Raw genomic sequence first — 23,214 nt, forward strand, 5'->3', positions numbered from 1 at the left:
CCAAAGTTGGTATCTAGTTAACTGCCAGCGGTGGCAAACAAACACAGAGCCAGTTTACTTTTTTTTTTTTTTTTTTTTTTTTTTAGATATGCACATTCCAAACAATTCAACAAATATAAACAAAAACAGCCATACGTCAATTTCACGATTCATACATCCAAGAAACCAACAACAATAATAAAAACAAAAAGCAAACAACAACAAAGGAAAAGAAAAGAGAGAGAGAGAGATAGAGAGAAAAAAAAGTATATATATTGGGATTCAAATAAAATTGAAAAGCTTCAAAGTATCAATGGATTTATAAAATTTCTTATTTTTCATCTGTCGAGAATTTTTCAAGGTATGTATATAAGTATACAGGTCTGAGTGAATAAATGTTTGGTATGATGGTATACTTTTAGCAAATTTCATTTTGTGCATATAATATTTACCTAAAATTATAAACAGAGCCGGTTTACGAAGAGCCTGGCCGCTTCCATAAACCCCGCCCCCTAAACAACAGAGGGTGCTGGCGACTGAGTCCTCAGTGAATGGGAGTGAACGGAGCTCAACGGCTAAAAACGAGCAGTTAAAATAGTTTCTAATCACCTAGAACGTTTCTTTAATTTGAGAAAGTAGAAGGATGTATTTCACTAAAAAAACAAAGAGAACTCGCCTATATATTTCCTTTTTCTACAGGTTTTGGGCAGCAGGAGGCGGGCTTTACTGCTGGAGTGGGATGATTGATTGGCGAGCGGAGCAGCTCATTGGCTGTTCGCGCCCACTGACGTCATGGACCTACATGAGGCGCCGTTTTAAACTCCTATAATTTTAAGAGTTTAAAAGCTCTTAAAAATATAACAGCGATGTTAAAATGTTTTATGATTTTCGCTGTTCAGGACACGATTGTAGTCTTTTTCATTAAAAATGTTTAAGCATTTATAAACTATGATTTTGCTCAAATGCTTCATATCAACCCGTTCATTTTGGACTCACTCGGGAGCGCCCTCTAGCGTCTGAGAAAACTGGAAGACATGGCAGAGAGTGGGAATTCTCCTCTCTACACAAGCAGGCCTTACAAATGGTAGCACAACAAATACGGTAATCCAGCGGTATAAAAGCATAAATACTTTTATTTTGACTGTTTTTTTTGTATTTAAAATTTTATTTAAACTACTAAACACAGGTGTAAAGAATTAAGCATACAGAACCTATTCTAATGAAACAACACATACATCCACATTTAAATAGCACAGTAAAATACAAATAATAATAATAACTGCTATGTAATTCATACATAGATATGATGTTTCTCAATGCAGCACTTCAATAATTTAATTTAACAGACGTGATGTTTCTTTGGATTATCTTGTTCTGTTATATTTGCAATAAGGAATGTCAGATCATTGCAGAATAGCCTAAATTAGAAAGCAATGCCATGAGTCTGAATTTTTCTGTATGAAATTTACCCAATAAAGTTAATACTTTCATAACCGCGTTTAAACTACTTGAATTAGCATCATCGTTAAGGAACAAGTCCATCATCTCATTTCTAGAAATAATTTTGTGGAGAGACATTAGCAGCATAAAGGAAATCTCCCAAAACTCCTTTGAGAAAATGCAGATACAGCAGATACAGAAAAAGTGAGTGGCAGGTTCAAAGGTTGAACAACCAAAAGAACATTGATGAAATATCAATTTTAAAAGTTATTAACAGTACAAGGATGAAAAGTGTGCTGTAGTAATTCCTCTAATGTTACTGTACATCTTCAACATCATCGTACAAAATAACAGCAGCTATTATTCTCTGTAAAAAAGACTACACAAGATTTGTTTTTACTGCGGAATCTTTTATACATAAGTGAGGTGGGAGAACATCAAGGAAATAAAACTATTTAAAAATGTAAAGCATTTCAGGGAAGATTTGGAGATTTTGATTAGTTTAAAATGAGTGAAGAAGGCTGAACACCCTCTGTGCTTGCTAATGCGACGATCTTAGCTTAATACAAGCAGTGGTGGACAGTAACTGAGTAAATGTAATTCATTACTGTACTTCAGTAGTTTTTTCGTGTGTCTGTACTTCACTTAAGTTTTTCCATTTTGGGCGACTTTTTACTTTCACTCCACTACATTTCAAAGTCAAATATCTCACTTTTTCCTCCACTACAGTTTGAGAAATCAGCCGTTCCTTTTGGTTTTTGTGTGTATAAAAACGTAACATGTCAAAACAAAAGAAACACAAAGCCAGAACACCAATCAGGGCAGAGTGGTCACTTTGTTTAGAGCTTGTTTTGACCTGTTGGTCATACCAACCCAGTGCAAGCACACGGTTCAGCGTCAACGTTCAACTTTTTTTGTAAATAGTAAATTTAAGTGTAAATAGACCACAATATAGAGTTATGTACACATATCACATATGCAGTCATGACTGACACGTTTGTTTTTTTCTGAATTCATACAAACACTTTCATGTTATAGTAAATTAGTTTAGGTTAGTTTATGTTTATGAACAGAGAAAACTTATTTGTGATCCTGAGTTTAAAGCCAGTTTTTATTCAAATTGTAACTAATTTAAATTGTAACTAATGCTATCTGGTGTCGACCATAGGAGGATGGGTTCCCCTTCTGAGTCTTGGTTCCTCTCAAGGTTTCTTCCTCTTTTGGGAGTTTTTCCTTGCCACCGTCGCCGCTGGCTTGCTCATGGGGGGCTTGGACCCGGATTTTCTTTTCTTTTCTTTTCTCTCTGTAATACTGATTGTCCTGTAAAGCTACTTTTTGACATCACCTGTTGGAAAAAGTGCTATATAAATAAATTTTGCTTGCTTGCTAATTTACAAAGTAAACTTAAACTGAAACTTTGCTTGTTTGTAAAGGTGATTTCAGAGCCACTCGGTTCTCCCTGATGGAACCTGTTTACCTTCAGTGTTTTGTGCTTATGATCATTTTAATAGACGTCAGCATCACTAATTAATGAGATTCTACTAAAAGACTGGTTTACCAAGAGAGACACTGGAGGATTTTCACCTAAAATGAGTTCATGAAGCGAGTCTTGTTACAAAAATGATAACAGGACATCAGAGCCATAATTACTCTTTTAGTACTTTTACTTTCGATACTTAAGTACATTTGAAGGCAAATACTTTTGTACTTTTTCTCAAGTTGAGGTCTAGAGTAAGGACCTCTACTTTTACTGGAGTAATATTTTACCTTGGGCATCTCTACTTTAACTAAAGTACATGATTTGTGTACATCGTCCACCTCTGAAGCTCATCTCAAGCAAGTCTAAAAGCACAATAATGTTATTTTACCATAACATTATTTTTACCAGATACTGTTATTATCTTGGGTTGCGTGACTAAAAGCTCAATCTTATGACTTATGTTTCAACGGAAGCGTCATTCCGGCTGTGGGAGGGTCTCCAGCTAATGTTATCCGATATGATTGGCTTAAAATGAGATAAGAGGCGGAGCTTCTTTGGTCGTTTTTATCCGATTAAAATGCGTTTGGTCCGTCAAGCGCTGCTGTTCGGGGTGCTCGGAGGGAGAGGCTTAACCAGAGCCATGGTAAGAGACAAGAATGCTGACATGGTGCTTTAGTCTCGTTTTGTCGCCTTTCGTTTTTATTTAAAATGGAGTGACTTAAAGGACGACATTTCGAGTGTGAAAGGTGTGTTCACTGTAGAAATGGTCGCTGGTGTTTCCGTGAATTCGTTCCGTTAACTTAGCTTAGCTTAGCTTAGCCAGCCTGCGTAAGCTAGTTATCCGAGCTCTCCTGGACAAGGCTGACTGTTTTCATCGTCCGGCCGACCTCTCCTGGGTAGTGATCTAGCTCTCTGCCCGTGATTCTGTCTGTATTTGTTTCAAAATGCTACATGGTCATTCTTTGGTTGATGGATTTGAGCTAACGGTCAGCTACTATGCTTGGAACAAGCACACTTGGTTAAAGGGGAACTCCACCGACTTTTCATAAAAATTCTACATTATGAAACTATTCGAATGTTTAACGCCGTTCAGAGGTTTGGTGTGAAATGCTCCGTTCAGAGGTTTGGTGTGAAATGCTCCGTTCAGAGGTTTGGTGTGAAATGCTCCGTTCAGAGGTTTGGTGTGAAATGCTCCGTTCAGAGGTTTGGTGTGAAATGCTCCGTTCTAGAGAAACTTGTAAAGTCAGAATTGCTCACCATGGTGGTGACAGGAACCAGATGTCTGACGAGTTGAATGCCTCTGAAAGCTCCCTCACAGTTACAACCCCAATTCCAATGAAGTTGGGACGTTGTGTAAATCATAAAGCAGAATACGATGATTTGCAAGTCCTTTTCAACCTACATTAAATATCTTGTCTTTGTAGTGTCTTGTCAATTGAATGTTCAAATGGATAAACTTTGTTTTTTGCAAATATTCACTTTTTTTTTTCTTGCAACATATTCCAAAGAAGTTGGGATAGGGGCGTGTTTACCACTGTGTTGCATCACCTTTCCTTTTAACAACACTCAGTAAGCCTTTGGGAACTGAGGACACTAAATGTTGAAGCTTTGTAGGTGGAATTCTTTCCCATTCTTGCTTGATGTACAACTTCAGTTGCTCAACAGTCCGTAGTTGCTCAACATTACGTAGACAAACTCAGACATATGTCTGTTCACTGGTCATTTTTGATAGTAAATGAAATGGTTATGTATGTTGTTGACATTGTGACTCTTGGTTCCTGTCACCACAACTGTAAAGAAATCACAGTCTAACTTTCTCTACACACAGGGTTGGGATAGCTACAGAAAAATTAGTAGTTAGCTACTTTGTAGCAATTTTCCCAAAATTTGTACCCAACTACAACTTGGCTACTTTTCCAGAAAGAATATTGGCTACTGTTTAGCTACTTTCAATGCACAATTGTCAGAATGTTTGTGAATCTCCACCTGACACTCCAAACAAGCCCAACTGTATTTAATCCTGTGCCAGCAAGAAACACACATTTGAAAATCTGCAAATGTAAAAATAAAAAATCACCAAAAAGTTTAACCGACAATCAAACTTACACACCCAAAGGTGTGATATCCAACAAAAACCAAGACTAAAGGCAAAATCAGTCATTCCAGGTTTTTCCTAACAAAAATAACTCCATACAAACCAGGGAATTTTGTGCAGTGTTGTCAACTGATACACTGATCAGTCATAACATTATGACCACCGCCTTGTTTCTAGGGGTTTTCAGGTTTTGCTCAGATCGCCTGAAGCCTGTAGCGACATTGCAGCGAAAACTTTCGCTATAGCTACACAAAAATCTGTAGGCGCAACAGCTACTAGCTACAAATATTTGTAGCTAACTACAAAAAGTAACGTGCTACTTCGCTACTCCCCCATCCCTGTCTACAGTGAACCAATTCAGAAAATGTGAAAAACACAGTGGAATTCTCCCTTAAGATTTATTATTGCTTGCGAATAAATGACATTATTTTGTGTACGGGACATGTCTTATTTCTGAGCTGTAACTTTTTCTAATGTCAAGGGTAGTAGAAGGAACGTCATGGCTGAGGAATGTAGTTTTGTCAAGTCATGATCATTCTGTGTTGAATTATTGAGGGAATTAATTTAGTCTATATTTAACTCAATGCATTATTTGAAAACTGCAGTCGGACAGAGGGTGTGTTTTGAAATGGAAATGCAGCCCATTTGACTCGCTGGGCTGCACGTTTTTATAAAGCAGTCAAATTTAGGGGTGGGCGATATGACAAATGCATAACATCGTGATAATTGAAAATATTTTTCACCATGTATGACATTTTTGTTAGATATAAACAAGCGTACACAGACAAGACCCATCAGAAAACAGCTGTCACATTTTTAAAAAGGCCGTGCTTTATTTGTGTTGTTTTTGTTTTATGCTTTATTATTAATTCAGTGTTTGCGAAGGTAAATAGTAGCAAGAGGAGAAATCATGAAGTACTGTATGCTAATATGATCCAGTTCTGTGTTTATTGCTGTTAGTCCGCGTGGTGTTGTGTGGCTTCACTTTTCAGGGACCTCCTCAGTTGTTTGTTCACTAGGTAAGATGTAAGATTATGGATTACAATGAAATCTGTTTAGCTTTACCCATGCAGACTGTCTTAGTCTGTCACATCAACCACATTAAGCCCCTTTGCCTTAGCTTTAGCATCATCAAAAGATGTTTTCTTCAAACGTGCTAAATATAGAATACTGCCTGTTTGTTTGACAGCTGTATGCCAAGCACTTGTATGTAAGAATAAAAACAAATCAGTTCTACCTCCATATCTCACTTTTTCTCATATTTGTTCTGAATGCATGTCAACATGTACATTCTTAAGACAAGCTAGACTTAAATGCGTTCTGTAAATGTTGATTCACCAGTGGAGAATTCGCTGTGTCGACATGAGAAACTGGCAGGCGGCAGATTATTTTTTCTTCAGATTGCGTAAAAAGCTGAAGTAGTGAGTCACCAATTACGCCCCATGACTTTCTTTAATGGTCTAAAGATGTCTGTCATTCTTATTTTGAGTCTTTGGCATGCTCCTTGTGCTCTTTGCCCCTGATTGCCTTTTCCTTATTGCAGTGTGCGCAGGCCAACAACTGGAAAAGCGCCAAGTCTATTTATGAGTTCTCTGCAAAAGACATTGATGGGAACGAGGTGTCTTTAGAAAAATACAGGTGAGGAGAGAATTCTTTTTTTTTTCCATTTAAAAAGAAAGCTTCTATCAGTATTATCTTCAGTGTGGTACCCAGTATATCCATTCATTATGAGCTCCAAACCCATAAATCCAATTAAACTTAAAATATCATGATGGAATTTGTCATAAGAACTTTAAATATCATACATTTCCCTCCTGTCACAGTTAACAATAAAATCCATATATAAAGTGCAGTGGGCTTAAGATACATTAAAGAAATTGATTGCTTACATAGCAGTGACACCACTGGATTTGACAGCCATCATGCTAGTTGTAATATAACAACGCGATACAGTATGATCAACTGCATTGCAGTAAATGCACAAGTACTATTTATTTGCTGATTGCAAAATATTGGGGGAAAAATAGTTCAGTTATGTTTATACTTTTTCCCCCCAATGTGTTAGAAATTGTGCACTAAAATTTGCAGAAAAATACCTTATATATGTTTGTTCTCCAGAGTTGATGTTAACTAATTTTTACTTAGAAAATCAACAAAACTTGGAATTTGATGATGGTACATCCTTATTTATATAATGTAATTAATTAATGTGATTAAAGTATTTTTTATATCTAGCACTACCGGTACTATTTTGTCTGTTCCAATGTATTAAATCTCAGAAAAAGTAAATATTTTGATGCATATTATGTATCGTAAAAATGGGCAGTGGCGTAATATAATATTTTTGCCATGTTACTCTTGATCTTTCTGTTTCCAGAGGCTTTGTCTGCATCATCACAAATGTAGCCTCTAAATGAGGAAAAACCCCTGTAAACTACACTCAGTTTGCGGCCATGCACGCCACGTACGCTGAGAAAGGTTTACGCATCTTGGGTTTCCCCTGCAACCAGTTTGGAAAGCAGGTACAGTATAAACCAAATATAGACTTAATATAAACACTGAACCTTATCAAAATCATTCTGATGTCATTTGGGATGTTATGGGCGTTCTGAGACGCCTGTGTTCCAGCTTTTGTTAGATCATTCATCGTTTTTGGTTTTCAAACTAATCTCTCTCTGCAGCATCCGCAGCATAGAATGTGATAACCACAGAGAATATTTCAGTGCTTTTTCCTGTATGAATAGAAAAAAACTTGGACCCAAATCACATTTATAAATTAAGCTAATGGGCTGATGCTTTTGATTCCATCACAAGGATGTACAAATATGCAAAAGCAGCTGCCCATTGGCTTCCGTTGCTATGGTTCTATTCCATTAGTATGTTGTGAGTGAGAGTGTTGTTGTTGTCTTCAGTAATCCACTGAATGCTACAGATGCAGCAGATTAGACCTCGGGTTGAAAAAACTGAAGTATCTCTTTTGAAGAGAACGTGACAGTAAAAAGGATTTTTAGGATAGATGGGGACACATAAAACTAACTTGAATTGATCTGCCAAGAACTCTCCTATATATTCTTATGTCCTGAATATATTCAGACATGCAAGTGGTTTTAAAAGGATTTTTTCATAGAATTGCACAGTAGTCAAAGGCTTGGCTTAGTGTTCAGAGAATTAGCCCGTGAAGTAGCTGTTTACTACATACAAATCAAGTTAACCTACTCTTATCTGAACACTGTAATTAGGTCAGAGGTCAAAGTGAGGTGGAAAATGCATCATCTCTTTTCGTTATGGGTTTTCAAAGCTGTGATGCAAAATATTAAGTAAATCATTAAACTGCAGCCAAAAAAAATCTTAACGATGCCTTAAATCTCTTTGGCTGGAATGTGCACAGCTCTTACATACATAAATAGCACTATCTCGATCATACTGAAGCTGCAGCTGATAATGCACTATTTCTATTATGTGTCAGAGAGTCCGTTCCCGTCAGATAGAGCCGCTATTGCATAAATAAAATACTCCCATTGCGCTGTTATCTTCTTTTAGGAGCCTGGTTCAGAGGAAGAGATTAAAGAGTTTGCACAAGGTTATAATGCAGAGTTTGACCTCTTCAGTAAGATTGACGTAAATGGGGATGGTGCCCACCCACTATGGAAGTGGATGAAGGAACAGCCAAAGGGAAAAGGAACTCTGGGAAAGTAAGTTGTATTTTTATATGAATTCTGCTTTCATTAGTTATAGAATCCCTCTCAATGCCTGGAAAAGGGTGATAATGGAAAACCAGTTTTTAAGTTTCACGGAGTATATAAACATTGTTTGAGTGTACTATTCAGTCCCCATAAAGTCTATATATTGAAAATGTTTTAAAAAAACATTGTTTTAAATTCCATTTTTTTGTGACGTCATGAAAACCACTGCCTTTATATCCACTTGTTCACTGTACAGCAGTTTAGCTCCACCTATTTATGTTGAAGTTGTAAGGAGTGTGTCAGCCTGGACTGCACACGGTACTCGGCAGCCAGTCAGAACAGATTATTTACACATAATGGTCTCGGAGGCATTCTAACAAAATCAATCTGTTTTGAGAGGTTGGAAAATGTGAAGTAAGACTTAAACTCATACTGTCATCATAATTGACCTGAGGTAAATAAATGAAATAGTGTGATGAAAATGTACCATATTGCTGCTGTCAGAACAAAACCATGTATCTCCAAAATGGTAGCTTTACAGGAGAGGGGAAAACCTACTCTACTTTTAATGTAAGTCAATGGAAACAGACTTTTTTCTAAGTCATTTTGGTCCATTTCTTTTGGTCAGTTCATCATGAAATTTACACACAGTGTAAAAGGCAACAGACATTTTTAAATTACCTCAAAAACTAAAAAAACTACAAAAAAATGGAGATACAATGTTTTGTTCTGACAGCAGCATGAACACTGTGTTTTATAGTTGTAAGAAATATGGCATTTTCATCAAATATTTGCTACCAGTGTTCCAGCATGTTCTGAAATTATTTACACTGTAAATCTTTTTCTTTCTTTCTTTGTCTCGATCTAATGCTCTGTTTTAGCAACATCAAATGGAATTTTACCAAGGTAAATCTTTTCAAAAAGCACAAATCAGAGGAAATAGTGTCAAAAGCATGTGAGTGATTCAGATTAACTCAATTTTTGTTATTTTTATTTACTTATTTTGTAGTTTCTCATAGACAAAGAGGGCCATGTCGTGAAGAGATATGGACCAATGGACGATCCAAGTGTAAGTCGCGCTATCTGCACACAGAATGAAGACTTATACAGTGGTGTGAAAAAGTGTTTGCCCCCTTCCTCATTTCCTGTTTTTTTGCATGTTTGTCACACTTAAGTGTTTCGGAACATCAAACCAATTTAAACAATAGTCAAGGACAACACAAGTAAACACAATGCAATTTGTAAATGAAGGTGTTTATTATTAAAGGAGAAAAAAATCCAAACCATCATGGCCCTGTGAGAAAAAGTGATTGCCCCCTAAACCTAATAACTGGTTGGGCCACCCTTAGCAGCAACAACTGCAACCAAGCGTTTGCAATAACTTGCAATGAGTCTTTTACAGCGTTCTGGAGGAATTTTGGCCCACTCATCTTTGCAGAATTGTTCTAATTCAGTTACATTAGAGGGTTTTCGAGCATGAACGGCCTTTTTAAGGTCATACCACAACATCTCAATAGGATTCAGGTCAGGACTTTGGCTAGGCCACTCAAGTCTTCATTTTGTTTTTCTTCAGCCATTCAGTGGTGGACTTGCTGGTGTGTCTAGGATCATTGTCCTGCTGCAGAACCCAAGTTTGTTTCAGCTTGAGTTCACGAACAGATGGTCGGACATTCTCCTTCAGGATCTTTTGGTAGACAGCAGAATTCATAGTTCCATTTATCACAGCAAGTCTTCCAGGTCCTGACGCAGCAAAACAGCCCCAGACCATCACACTACCACCACCATATTTTACTGTTGGTATAATGTTCTTTTTCTGAAATGCAGTGTTCCTTTTACGCCAGATGTAATGGGACACACACCTTCCAAAGAGTTCCACTTTTGTCTCATCGGTCCACAGAATGTTTTCCCAAGTGTTGGGGATCATCAAGATGTGTTTTGGAAAAATTGAGACGAGCTTTAAATGTTCTTTTTGCTCAGCAGTGGTTTTCTTCTTGGAACTCTGCCATGCAGGCCATTTTTGCCCAGTCTTTTTCTGATGGTGGAGGCATGAACGCTGACCTTAACTGAGGCAAGTGAGGCCTGCAGTTCTTTGGACGTTGTTGTGGGGTCTTTTGTGACCTCTTGGATGAGTCGTCGCTGCGCTCTTGGGGTAACTTTGGGCGGCCGGCCACTCCTGGGAAGGTTCACCACTGTTCCATGTCTTCGCCATTTGTGGATAATGGCTCTCACTGTGGTTCGCTGGATTCCCAAAGCTTTGGAAATGGCTTTATAACCCTTTCTAGACTGATAGATCTCAATTACTTTCTTTCTCAATTGTTCCTGAATTTCTTTGGATCTCGGCATGATGTGTAGCTTTTAAGGATCTTTTGGTGGACTTTACTCTGTCAGGCAGCTCCTATTTAAGTGATGTCTTGATTGAGAACAGGTGTGGCAATAATCAGGCCTGGGTGTGGCTAGAGAAATTGAACTCGGGTGTTAAAAACCACAGTTATAGTATGTTTTAACGAGGGGGGCAATCACTTTTTCACACAGGGCCATGATGGTTTGGATTTTTTTCTCCTTTAATAATAAACACCTTCATTTACAAATTGCATTGTGTTTACTTGTGTTGTCCTTGACTATTGTTTCAATTGGTTTGATGTTCCGAAACACTTAAGTGTGACAAACATGCAAAAAAACAGGAAATGAGGAAGGGGGCAAACACTTTTTCACACCACTGTACATGCTTAAGTACCGGTTCCTTTTTGGTTCTTGGCTTGGATGTACAATCCTAGGAATAAACCTTCTAATTAATATTAGAACCTTTTGCATTACGTAGCTGTATAGAGAAAGATAGAGCTGTGTAGAAAGGTTAATCACACTCTCAAATCTGGATCTTTTTAAAGAACCATCCACTGAAAGCCGCTTTAGGGAACCAAGCATATTTACATTTACAGCATTTGGCTGACGCTCTTATCCAGAGCGACTTACAATTAGATACTTTTTTACACAGGAAGGCGAAGGTGGTGTTAGGAATCTTGCCCAAGGACTCTTATTGGTATAGTGTAGGGTACTTGCCCTGCTGGGGGATTGAACCCCAGTCTACAGCGTAGAAGGCAAAGGTGTTAACCACTACACTATCCAACCACACTAACTACTTCTTCACTGACATTGCTATGAAAACAAATATTTCCATTTTTCATTTTCTTCAAATTGTATTTGTCTTTTATATTTAATCCTGTATGTGTTTTCATCAAATACAGGTCGTTGAAAAGGATCTACCAACATACCTGTAACTAGTCTGGACTGAGCCACCTCCGTCCCCATTGTATAACAGTCTTCCTGACACCATGACACCAACCCCCGCCCCCCCCAACATTTCTGCGAAAAGCTGGGTATTCTGAGGTCTTTTCCCTGAATAATGATGGCCTCTCCACAAACCTGCATGCAGGTAGGAATGGCCTGATGTCCCTTGGCGTGCATACCTCCTTCCGGGAAGACCCTGCAATACCCAGACATCCCAGCAGAGTGCAGGCTTAATGTATTCATCCCTACAACTACCGATGTCTTGAGTCTAATTAAGTTAAATGTTCACTTTTTAGTAATAACAATAATGAATAAAGTGAAATTTGCACTTGGTGTTGTTTTGTCTGCATGTTTGTAAGGTGGATACTTAAGACAGAGAACGGTAAACTAAATCAGTTCTTATTAAATTGTAACTAGGGCTTTCCTTAAGGCAGACACTTGTGAAAACGTGATAGAAGGTTACCATTTTTTTTTTCTATCTGAATTCAACAGTTTATTTACAGATATCTTTTTACTGAAGAGTTCATGAACACATTTTGAATTCAGAAAATTCCCAGTGGGGCGGCACGGTGGTGTGGTGGGTAGCGCTGTCGCCTCACAGCGAGGAGGGCCTGGGTTTGATTCCCCGGCCGGGTGACCGGGGCCATCTCTGTGTGGAGTTTGCATGTTCTCCCCCGTGTCTGCGTGGGTTTCCTCCCAGTCCAAAGACGTGCGGTCAGGCCAATTGGACATGCTAAATTACTCCTGGGTGTGACTGTCTGTCTGTCTGCCCTGCGATGGACTGGCTACCTGTCCAGGGCGTATCCTGCCTTCCGCCCGAAGACTGCTGGGATAGGCTCCAGCATCCCCCCGCGACCCTGACGGAGAAGCGGCTTAGAGGATGGATGGATGGATGGATGGATGGAAATTCCCAGTGGTTTCTTTCAGAAGTGTTCTTAGAGTCCAGTCTGTCCAGCACAAGGAAAAGTGCCAGAACTGTTGTTTGTGGAAGTTGTGTGTTCTACAGATGCCTCAGTTAGAGATTAGCCTTAAAAATGCTGTAGTGTCCCTGTAATGTTAACGCATTTAATGAGGCTGTACGCTGCAGTTAGGGTCTGTCTCGTTAGGGTGCAGTGTTGTGCTACTTTTAAATGAGCTGCAGTATTTTGTACAGGATTTCAGACGGTTAATCATTTATTTTTTATTATCTTTTAATAATTAATTGATCCACTATTTGATGTCATCTGTATTTTTACAACATCCAACATATCTGCATAAAATGAATTTTTGAAGTTGTGACATGCATTTATAACTCGGATCCCGAGTAACTCCTTCAAGTGATTAATATAATATGAAAATAAGAAATTCTGTTTTCCTGCCCGTTTATCTAGTAATTTGGGCTTGACGTTACGTGAAAGCTCATACTGTCATGACATCGCCAAGCCAGCTGCGTGACGTAGTCGCGGGGTTCTACGGCGTTAGTGAGGGGAAGCTGATTCAGTTTAGTGAGCCGATTCCGTCGAGTCAAAGGTGTTCTGTAAAGGAATCAGTCGTCACTTCTGTCTTAATCGTCCAGAAAACGTTAACTGGGAAATCTTCGTGAAATGCTCCCTTTAAACGAACAAAGCACTAAAACACAACAGAGCGTTAGCTACAGTCCACAGAGAACAGTGTACTTTTATTTTGCGCTTTTGTGTTTTGAGGTTGGGTTTTTTTTTCATTTATCACTAAGCAAAACTTTCGTAAACAGTGTCTCTGATATCACGTTATCAGTATAATCCTAACCATATACTGTATTTGAGGGCACTTCAGACGTCTGGTTCCTGTCACCTCCACTGTGAACAGTTCTGAACGGAGGAATTACGGAAAACAGTCAACAGCCACGCAAAACCACTCTGAATGACTTTGTTTACATCTCAACTATTTAAGTATGGAAATTTGGAGAAATTACTGGAATTCCCCTCAAGGTCTCTATAAGCTACATCACAAAGACATGAAGCTCTCCACAAGGCACAATTTCACATCAAACCACTCGGAATAACTTTGTTTACATCTCAGAACTGAATTATACAGAAAACAGTGTGTAAACCCCCTTTAAATAGCCAGAGAGCGGCTACTATTGGAGTTTTATTGGAAACATTCAAATAACACGCTCGGTTCAAATGGGACTTGGAATCGGTTCAATCGAGTTACTGCAAAGAAGCAGTTCGAGAGAGCCGGTTCCTTCACAAACTGATTCGTTCAGGTTCGCGCATTGCTCTTCGACATCCGCGGCGAGTGCAGGCGGCCAACAGACGAACCGAAGAAGAACTGACATACAAGTATGTAGGCTTGAAATAAAAATTACAACTCAAGGCCGCCAATGACGAGCGCTCGGGTCCCGCCTGGTTCTTCACCGTAACCGCGAAGCCCCTGTTCATCCGGAGCTGATGGAGGCCGGGGGGAGCTCATCTTCAGCCGGGGCCGCTGGCTCAGAGGAGACGGAGACTGTCATTGGAGTAGGATACGGTATGGAAGGTACGTAATAGGGGGTGTATTTTTTAGATTTTCCCCACTGTCACCGAACAGGTTTGCTTCAGTGTGGTCTACTTACGAGGCTGAAGTTCCTATCCGCCAGCTTCTTGGTCGAATTCTCCCGTTCCACCTTAAATGGTGCAGCAGTTACATTCTGAAGCGCCAGAACGCAAGTGCTGCACTATTTAAGGTGGAACGGGGAGACTGGAATAAGAAGCTGGCTTCAGCTTCGTAGTCTACTTTCAAGCGGTGCTAAAAGAATGCAGGATTTGACCATATAGGCTGTGAATAACGTTATAAGAAATATTGCAGCATAGCAAATCTGCTGAAAAAACTAGCCAACACTAAATTCACCTAACTGCTATGATATGCTCAGTGTTTATGTCTCCTGTGGGAGATTAGCATGACCGTCCATGCAAACTTCCAGACAGCTCGGTTATTTTTCAAGCAGCTGAAGTGTCACATGGTCCAAAAATACCACATTTTCTGTGGTGAAAAGCGTACGGACATGGCTAGTGTGGGCTGAAGGACACTTACCTTACAGGAATGTCCTTGGCAGAAACACTGAAAGCAGTAACATCACGATTAGATAAGCAGTGCAGTTTTGTTTCAGGCTGTCAGAGAGCTGCAGTTTTCCCCCTCACTGAAGCCCTGTGTTGACAGCTGCGAGCTTCTTCCTGCAGTATTCCCCTGGGGGTGTAAGTCCTAGACGGGTGAGGGGGTCTCTCTCAGGTCCTGTGCTTCCCTGGGGCTTGTGCCATGCTGTGTGGTTTTACAGCAGACTCTGCATGGGCTGATCCCAGGGCCCTGCTGGGAAAGGCTGATAAACCTGGCTTATAGTCAGGGTGTTCTGCAGAGCGGGCCTGTTTGTGATGAGACACCGTGTGTGGCAGCAGCATGTGTTTTTTGTGATACATAGGTGTGTATGTGAGTAGTGGGGTTGTCACGATGCCAGGATTTTGTCCAGATGTAGTATCACAACTCATTAACGATTAAAGGTTACGTGACACCACTGCTCGAAGTACTCAGTCATGGTACTAGTCAACATGAAGAAATACACACCTGATATCACATTGGGGGTGGGCGATATGGAAAAAAAATATCTCATAATAGTTCAAGATGCTTTTATGATGCACAGTATGAGTCAAGATATTTCGTTTTTCTGACGCTGAATAAGTTGAAACAGCCAAAATACAGCCTGTAGTGCAACATATGAAAATCTAATAATAGAAATATTAAGAAGAATAAACAACCTACAACTACAATGACTGTAATCCAGTGTTTTACAAACTGCACTGCATCCACTAAATCCACTAAAACAGCCCTAATTATGCTCACTTTGTAAAGAAATGTCGTTAGTGTTCTTTAAGTACTGATGATATCCACGGCATGCACATAAAAGCGGACGGTGACATAATATATCACAATAATGAAATAATATTGTCGTCTTGCACCCCTACATCAAATCACATTAAGTGAGTGAGTACTGTCTCAGGATAGATTTGTTACAGGATTGAATGAGATTCACATTTATTCTTTATCCCGTCCAGGATTTTGTGCTGATATTGGCCTGATTTTGATACCCATCGATTATACCAATATGCCTTGTGTATTCTCAACACATTCATATACTTAAATACACAGCATCACTAATGCAAAGGATGGCCCATTGTGAAACTACCTTTTTGCATTGCAATAGAAGTTCACACTACAATTCATATCTGAAAGGTAGACAGGTTAGAACTCTAAAGATTCTAGCTGCCTCGTGTTCTGTAGGCTCTACAGATCGCTGGACTGATGAGTTTTCAGATGCCTGTTTTGATTAGTAGGTGATCGAAAGTCTTTAGTGTGTTTCTTACTTGCTGTGCCTTGGCTGAACTGCTGTTCTGTTGTTCTCTGCTGAATCTCATCTCTGATGTGGGTATTGTGGGCTGATGCTGGTAGCTGATATTTTCCATGTACCTATATGCTGATTCAGACACTGAAACATTTATTTATTTAAATTTTTATCTGATTTTCTCCCCAATTAAGTCGTTTCCAATTCCACCTGGTACTTAGGACTCCCCCAATCACACAAATCTACTAATGCTAGGAGGGTGAAGGCTAGCACAGGCGTGCTCCGAGACCTGTGAAACCAACCACCGCTTCTTTTTGAACTGCCGCTCACGCAACGCAAAAATACTGATGGTTTAGCACAGTAGCCCGGCAAGGCCTACACATTCTGATCTTCCAAGGAACAATAAATAAATCGTTAAGATTTGGTTTGAAATATCTGTCAGATCTAAACATCTGTCCAATGCAGATTTTGTTTGTTTAGGCAAATATTTATTGATGCCAATGTAAATCAGATATTGTTACATGTCTTACTTTGTTGTCTTAAATAGATGATATAGATGATATGTATTTACAGACATGTTGGTTTATACATAAAGAAATGATCACAGGCAGTTTCACCCAGTAAAGTATATAGATTTTAGAGTGAAGAACCCAAGAGCACTTATACTGGATCAGTGCTCGGTATCAGCCGATATCCTCAGTTTGTCTAATGGAATCAAGAGAGAAAAAAAATAGGGTCAGTTCATCCCTAACAGCATCACAGCGTCACAGAGTATGCAGGCAAGCAAAAGTGGGCACCAAGACATTAATTGTAATTATCAGTTGTAATATCGAACCAGTGTTCCAATATCGAACCAATAATAATAATAATAATAATAATTCAGTTTTCCCATTCATAGGTGAATAATTTAATACAGTAACTTTGGTGCTGAAACAGTTTTGGTTTCCTGGTCACATCTCGTGACTGAAAGTTCAGACAGGCTCAGTGGTCTGCAACAGAACAGGGCAACATTGCAATAGATAGTGCTGAAATTGTGTTCTACAACCTGGGAGTCAAAATTGATTTCATATGCCAGACAGCTCGGACTTGGTCACAGAAATGCTCTTATGGGTCAGTGCTGAATTTGGTATACCACATCATTCGGCCTGTTAGTCACGCTTCTTATACAAAAGGGAATGACATCCTGTGTTTGGGCATAGATGAGAGCTGTGTGATATAAGCATGCCCGCGGGGAAGCTTTTCAGTGTAGTGTATTTGCAATAGGCTCTAGTTTATTATAAAAAGTAGCATAGCTCAGAAAATGAGGATGTAGTTACCTGCAGTACAGTGAATTGACCTGACAGTGCTGCGTCAAATGTATTCTCTCACTTTAGCATGCTTTACAGAACGTTGGCAAACAATTCTGCTTTCAACTGTCCAAATATGTCAATTATTCATATTAGATTGCTACATCATTTTTAAGTCACTAAATAAAGTTGCATTTCCGTTTGAAATGCTACTGAGCTAGTCCAGGATCAACATGACATCGACAGACTCAGTCCGACCTGAGACGACAACAAGCCAGAGAGTGACGAGAAGATAATGATTTGCTTAAAGCTGCACTGTGTAAGTTTTGGCAATTTGGAGACCTCTCTGGTGGAAATCTGTAATTGCACGCGACATGCGGAAAAACAGTTTGGTTGTGCTTCAGTCCCCTTTACCTGAGTGGAGGAATCTGATGATTGGGAGTGCCTTTAAAGAGTGATGAAAGAGAACTCAGTCAAAACTAGGAGAAGAACTTGTCTTCTGATTATGTGAGTGAATTGTTTACTATTGTCATCATATCTTTATCAGTACAACTCAGTTGAGATCTAAACATTGAGCCAAAACTTTACTGTAAGGCCTGTACTGTATCTGTGAGAATTTAGGCCCACTCATTCAAAAGAGCATTTGTTGTGAAAAACAGCTCTTGACCGTTGTCCATGCTCCACCAACCCTTCTTGTTGGCACCATGCATTCTGGTACGGAGCCTTCTCCTGGCATCTGCTTAACCAAGATTTTTCATCAGACTGGCAGATAGTGAAGCGAAATTCATCACTCCAGAGAACACATTTGCACTGCTCCAGAGTCCAGTGGTGGCTTTACACCACCCCAGCCGACACTTGGCATTGCACATGGGGACCTTAGGCTTGTGTACAGCTGCTCGGCCATGGAAAACCATTTCATAAATACTCCTAAAAGTATTTTTTTTGATTAATTAAAAAAATTGCTGGCAGAATGCCCACTAGGGGTCCTACAGAAAGAATTTATGTCAGTTATGTGGTTTTTTACCCACAAAATAAATAGGTGATGAAATGAAAACATTTTTGGTGGTTTGTGGTGCAAGCCATTTTCTTTTTTTAAAGAGTAAAGAGTGGAATTTTGTATACAAAGCTCACGCAATTGTGGGCAGAGCTTGGATACATCAAGAGAGGTAGTAGGCTATGCACAAGTATATAGTTGTACAATAAATGTTTGTTAGGGAAACTTTTAATTAAGGCTTCTGTGGGTAAGCTAACATGTTTAAAGATGTATGGAAGCTGTTGTTCAAATGTGATCATGCTTATTGGTCCATGTTAGCTTTCACTGAGACTGCTGTGGCTTTGGGTGAAGAGTTTAATTGTACTGTGTGTATTGATCCATCCAAAATGTTCCCCTTGATTGTTCTGACAAATCCTAGGTGTTAACACAGCCTGGAAAATCAATGTTTTACCATATTTCACTGTGTTTGTGTTCTAAATACCGTTTGTGACCTAAAATCACCATTCATAATAATTTCTTATCAATTTTGTTGCTGTCATGGGACTCTAGTTTAGAAGTTGCTGTTTGCCTCTTTTCATTGTTGAAGGTAATATGAACTCTGTGTGTGTGTGTGTGTGTGTGTGTGTGTGTGTGTGTGTGTGTGTGTGTGTGTGTTAAACTGTTAAACCAGCATGCTGATACCTGCATAGAGCTTTACAGCTACAAACAAACACACACTCACACCTCCCAGCCTTTCCAGCAATGCATGAGGTCAGTGAGTCGGGGTGAAGGCCAGGTGAAAAAGAGCATAGCTGCTTCAGCCTCTTAGTGTAAGATATAAAATTACACATATTTTTATGTTCTATTTTATGCAAATGTTTCTATTTTATTTTATACCATCAGGAACAAAAGCTCTAAATTGGACTGGTAAACATCCAATGCTTGGCACAGGTGCAGTTTCCTCTGAGACACAGCTGTTGTACCTTCAGGCAGGGGTACTAGAAGTGAGCGATGTTACCATATGTTGTCATTATTGTGATAAATTACCTCACTAAATGTCTTTATGAGTGTATTATCAGGACCTGTAGATCCCCAGACAGCTGTATCATGAAAAAGACCAAACCATTTGTAAAATAATAAGTGACACGGCTCTCAATAAATCACTGCTAAGCAATAGTAGCAATAATATTTTGATTTTCAAATATTCTGTTGAATTTCATCTTAAACACTTAAATATTCTTTCAGAATATGGCAAGTGCTTCATATGTTTCAGTTAATATAATAATTATATCAACAAATAATTATTTTATCTTCTTCTTCTTCTTCTTCTTCTTCTTCTTCTTCTTCTTCTTATTATTATTATTATTATTATTATTATTATTATTATTAATGAAACTTGGTTATGGAAGAACACTAATAAACATTTATTGCCATTGCAAGTAGCATAAAATGCTGTTCAGAAGGATCCTGCCCAATCTGGCAACCCTGAGCAGGTTACTGAGAATGTTTGAATGCATCATTAATTGATTTCTTTATATAAATAATTGTATATAAATAAATAACAACAGCCAGTGAAAGGTAAAATCAGTTTGCTTAGAAAAGTCAAAAAGACACTACAGTGTTGTGATTTACTACTCAGTTCAACAGATAATATTACTGTAGGCAGGGCTGTCATTAATGAATTTTAAAGCATAGGGTAAAATGTTTGACTATAACATTCAAATGAATTGGCAATGATAAGATTTCAGTTCGTATGATGATAGGCCTGTACCAGTACCACAGTCCCTTGTTTGGGTCCAGTTTAACTGTTAGCCGTGGGCAGAAACCGTGGTTAACAATTATGGAGTCGTCTGATAAATTTGTGACGGTTCCTAACACTAAAGCAGGCACAGTAGCAAGCTCATGAGTTGAAGCTCAATTTGACAAATAGAAGAACATGTAGTTGCATGCAGTTCAGTGAAAGTTGTGGCTGTAGTTTATTTTCCTATTTAATTTGGCCATACAAACTTTACCCTCTTGAGTCCTTGGCGTTTGTGGTATGGTGGCTGTTTTACATGATGCCACAGGTACAAGAGCAGAGCGCCGAGACCCGAGACCTGAAGCTGTTTTGTCTGATGTTTGAAATCTGCCTAAGGATCTCCTTAAATGAGCACAATAATGCAGGTGGTTTTTTCTATAAGTGTGTTATTTCCCTGCTGCAGTAGCACACACATTTAACCATCATTGGGGGCTGTTACCATGGTAACTCGGTCACTGGGCAAAGGCCCTCATAACAGAAAATTTGCATATTTTGAATTCTTATAGTGCTCTATCTTCACATCGATGGGCATCTGTCTGCATTCTTTGCCACATAGTTTTAATTTCTTTTTTCAAGAAGGCTTTTATAGACCTAGTAGTTTTTTTCCAGTACAGTATTTTGGAGTCTTTGAAAGGCTATGTATGATTTATTACTGTTCTAATTACTTGATTAATTGTTAAAATGATCAGCGAACTACTTGCTTATTAATATAATTGATAGCGCAGCTCTGAATATATGTCGTTATTTGTTCTAATAGTTTCCATAGCCTTGTCCTGCTGAAAAACGAGTCTGATTCAGAGTGAAAATAATTGTTACCATTCGTCAAGCCTACCTTCCTCCGCGGGGACAATAAGTTTCAGCTGGATAATATTGTACTGTTAAGAGGTTAGTAACAATCTAAATGAAATATCTTTCACCACTTAACCCTGCTGAGCTTTGGAGAGAAATCCCAAGCTAGGCTAATTTACATGGCATATCACAGAGGAGAAATGTTTCGGCACTGGTAGACTTAAAAGACTGAAATGCAGCCTCTGCATTTCTGCAAGATCTTGTCACATTAAAAGTTCACTGGAAATTTGACCCTGCGAGTGTAAAGGAATCTTATGTCGTTTCTGTGCTGCTGCTTATGTAAAGCGTGTGGACCGCTGTGGAAAGAGGCTGTTACATCACATGGGGTCTCACATAGCAGCGATGGTGGAGGCCTGCTGTGACAAAACATGTGTGGACTGATGCGGACCATGCACGCTCAACACTACAGACAGTTCTACACTCTCTCCTCTTCCACCTCTTTCTTTTTACTTCTTTGCATCTCTAGATTCAATAAATACTCCTTAATTCTGAGTTTTCTGCTCAGATCTGGTCTTTCTGCCTTGATAATTCACATTTGTGTTTGTAAGTGACTTGTATCTGCCTTCATTGTGGAGGAACCTGCATGGGTACATCCTAATTAATAGTATAACATAAATGATCCACATCTGAAACAGCTCTCAACTGTTCATAAGTAGAGCAGACTGTGAAAAAAGGCTGAAGTGTGGTAATTATGTTGCTTAATTTCCATATATGGACTGTCTGTAAGAGTTAATGTAGGAGTATTCCGGTATTATATGTGTATATACACTATATTTCCAAAAGTATTCACTCGTCTGTCTTCACACGCATATGCATATGAATGTAGGAGTGCGTTTATGGGAATTTTTGACCCTTCTTCCAGAAGCGCATTTGTGAGGTCAGACACAATGGATTGTTGGATGAGAAGGCCTGACTCGCAGTCTCCGCTCTAATTCATGGGTCACTCAGGTGGTCACTCAAGTTCTTCCACATCAAACTCACTCATCCATGTCTTTATGGATCTTGCTTTGTGCACTGGTGTTGGAACAGGAAGGGGCCATCCCCAAACTGTTCCCATAAAGTTGGGAGCATGAAATTGTCCAAAATCTCTTGGTCTGCTGAAGCATTGAGAGTTCCTTTCACTGGAACTGCTGAAAAACAAACTTTACACTTGGCACAATGCAGTCAGACAAGTACCGTTCTCCTGGCAACGGCCAAACCCGTCCATGGGATTGCCAGGCGGAGAAGCATGATTGGTCACTCCAGAGAACACGTGTCCGCTGTTCTAGAGTCCAGTGGCGGCGCTTTACACCACTGCAATCGACACTTTTCATTGTACTTAGTGATGTAAGGCTTGGATGCAGCTGCTCAGCCATAGAAACTCATTCCTTGAAGCTCTCTATGTTGTTCTTGAGCTAATCTGAAGGCCGCATGAAGTTTGGAGGTCTGTAGTGATTGACTCTGCAGAAAGTTGGTGACCTCTGCATGTGGCAGCCCATGATTCATTGTATGTGTTTAAACCCCTGACTGCTAGATGGCAGTGTTGTGATCTCTCTTCAGCCATTAGGCTCCTATACTCGTAAACAAGTAGCATAAGGGCACAGCACTAACATTAGAACTAGCAAGCCTAGCTGACTAGTAACAGAGAACTTGTAGAGAGCAGAATTACCACTCAAATGCTAGTGGGCACTCCTGAACAAGTCCAAAATGAATGGGCTAAGATGGTGCATTTGAGCAAAATCATAGTTTATAAATGCTTAAACATTTTTAATATAAAAAATACATTTATTTCCTGAATAATTAATAGCATAAAACATTTTAACACTGCTGTTTAACACGGTTGTACTCTTCTAGGGGTTTAAAACAGCACCTCATGTACAGCCATAACATCAGTGAGCGTGAACAGCTAATGAGCTGCTCCACTCACCAGCCAATCAGCACTCAGTATCAGTAATGCCAGTGTCCTGCTGCTTTTTAGCAAAAAAGTCAAATTAAAGGAAAGTTCTGGGTGAGTAATTAGAAACTATTTTAACTTTT

General features: G+C 39.2%; 2 protein-coding genes across 4 annotated transcripts in view; both read left to right on the plus strand.

Annotated features, from left to right (window-relative positions):
• The first annotated feature begins 3,447 nt into the window (after nucleotides 1–3,447).
• gpx4b (glutathione peroxidase 4b) lies at nucleotides 3,448–12,295 on the plus strand. The gene is made up of 7 exons (XM_017697140.2): nucleotides 3,448–3,542; nucleotides 6,538–6,632; nucleotides 7,372–7,516; nucleotides 8,535–8,686; nucleotides 9,559–9,583; nucleotides 9,687–9,746; nucleotides 11,920–12,295. Exons 1-7 carry the CDS (start codon nucleotides 3,477–3,479, stop codon nucleotides 11,950–11,952), a joined length of 576 nt encoding a protein of 191 aa, XP_017552629.1. The 5' UTR covers nucleotides 3,448–3,476; the 3' UTR covers nucleotides 11,953–12,295.
• A 1,861-nt stretch (nucleotides 12,296–14,156) lies between these two features.
• The window catches only part of pip5k1cb (phosphatidylinositol-4-phosphate 5-kinase, type I, gamma b), a 72,702-nt gene continuing 63,644 nt past the window's right edge, over nucleotides 14,157–23,214 (plus strand). Inside the window, exon 1 of one of the 3 annotated variants that reach the window (XM_017697134.2) lies at nucleotides 14,157–14,458. In XM_017697134.2, coding sequence (XP_017552623.1) covers nucleotides 14,371–14,458 — 88 coding nt within the window. In that variant the 5' untranslated portion in view covers nucleotides 14,157–14,370. The remainder of the gene's footprint in view (nucleotides 14,459–23,214) is intronic. The other 2 variants (XM_017697135.2, XM_017697138.2) reach the window with 2 other exon arrangements.

The sequence above is a fragment of the Pygocentrus nattereri genome, chromosome 19 (genome assembly GCF_015220715.1).
Source record: "Pygocentrus nattereri isolate fPygNat1 chromosome 19, fPygNat1.pri, whole genome shotgun sequence".
NCBI lineage: Eukaryota > Metazoa > Chordata > Actinopteri > Characiformes > Serrasalmidae > Pygocentrus > Pygocentrus nattereri.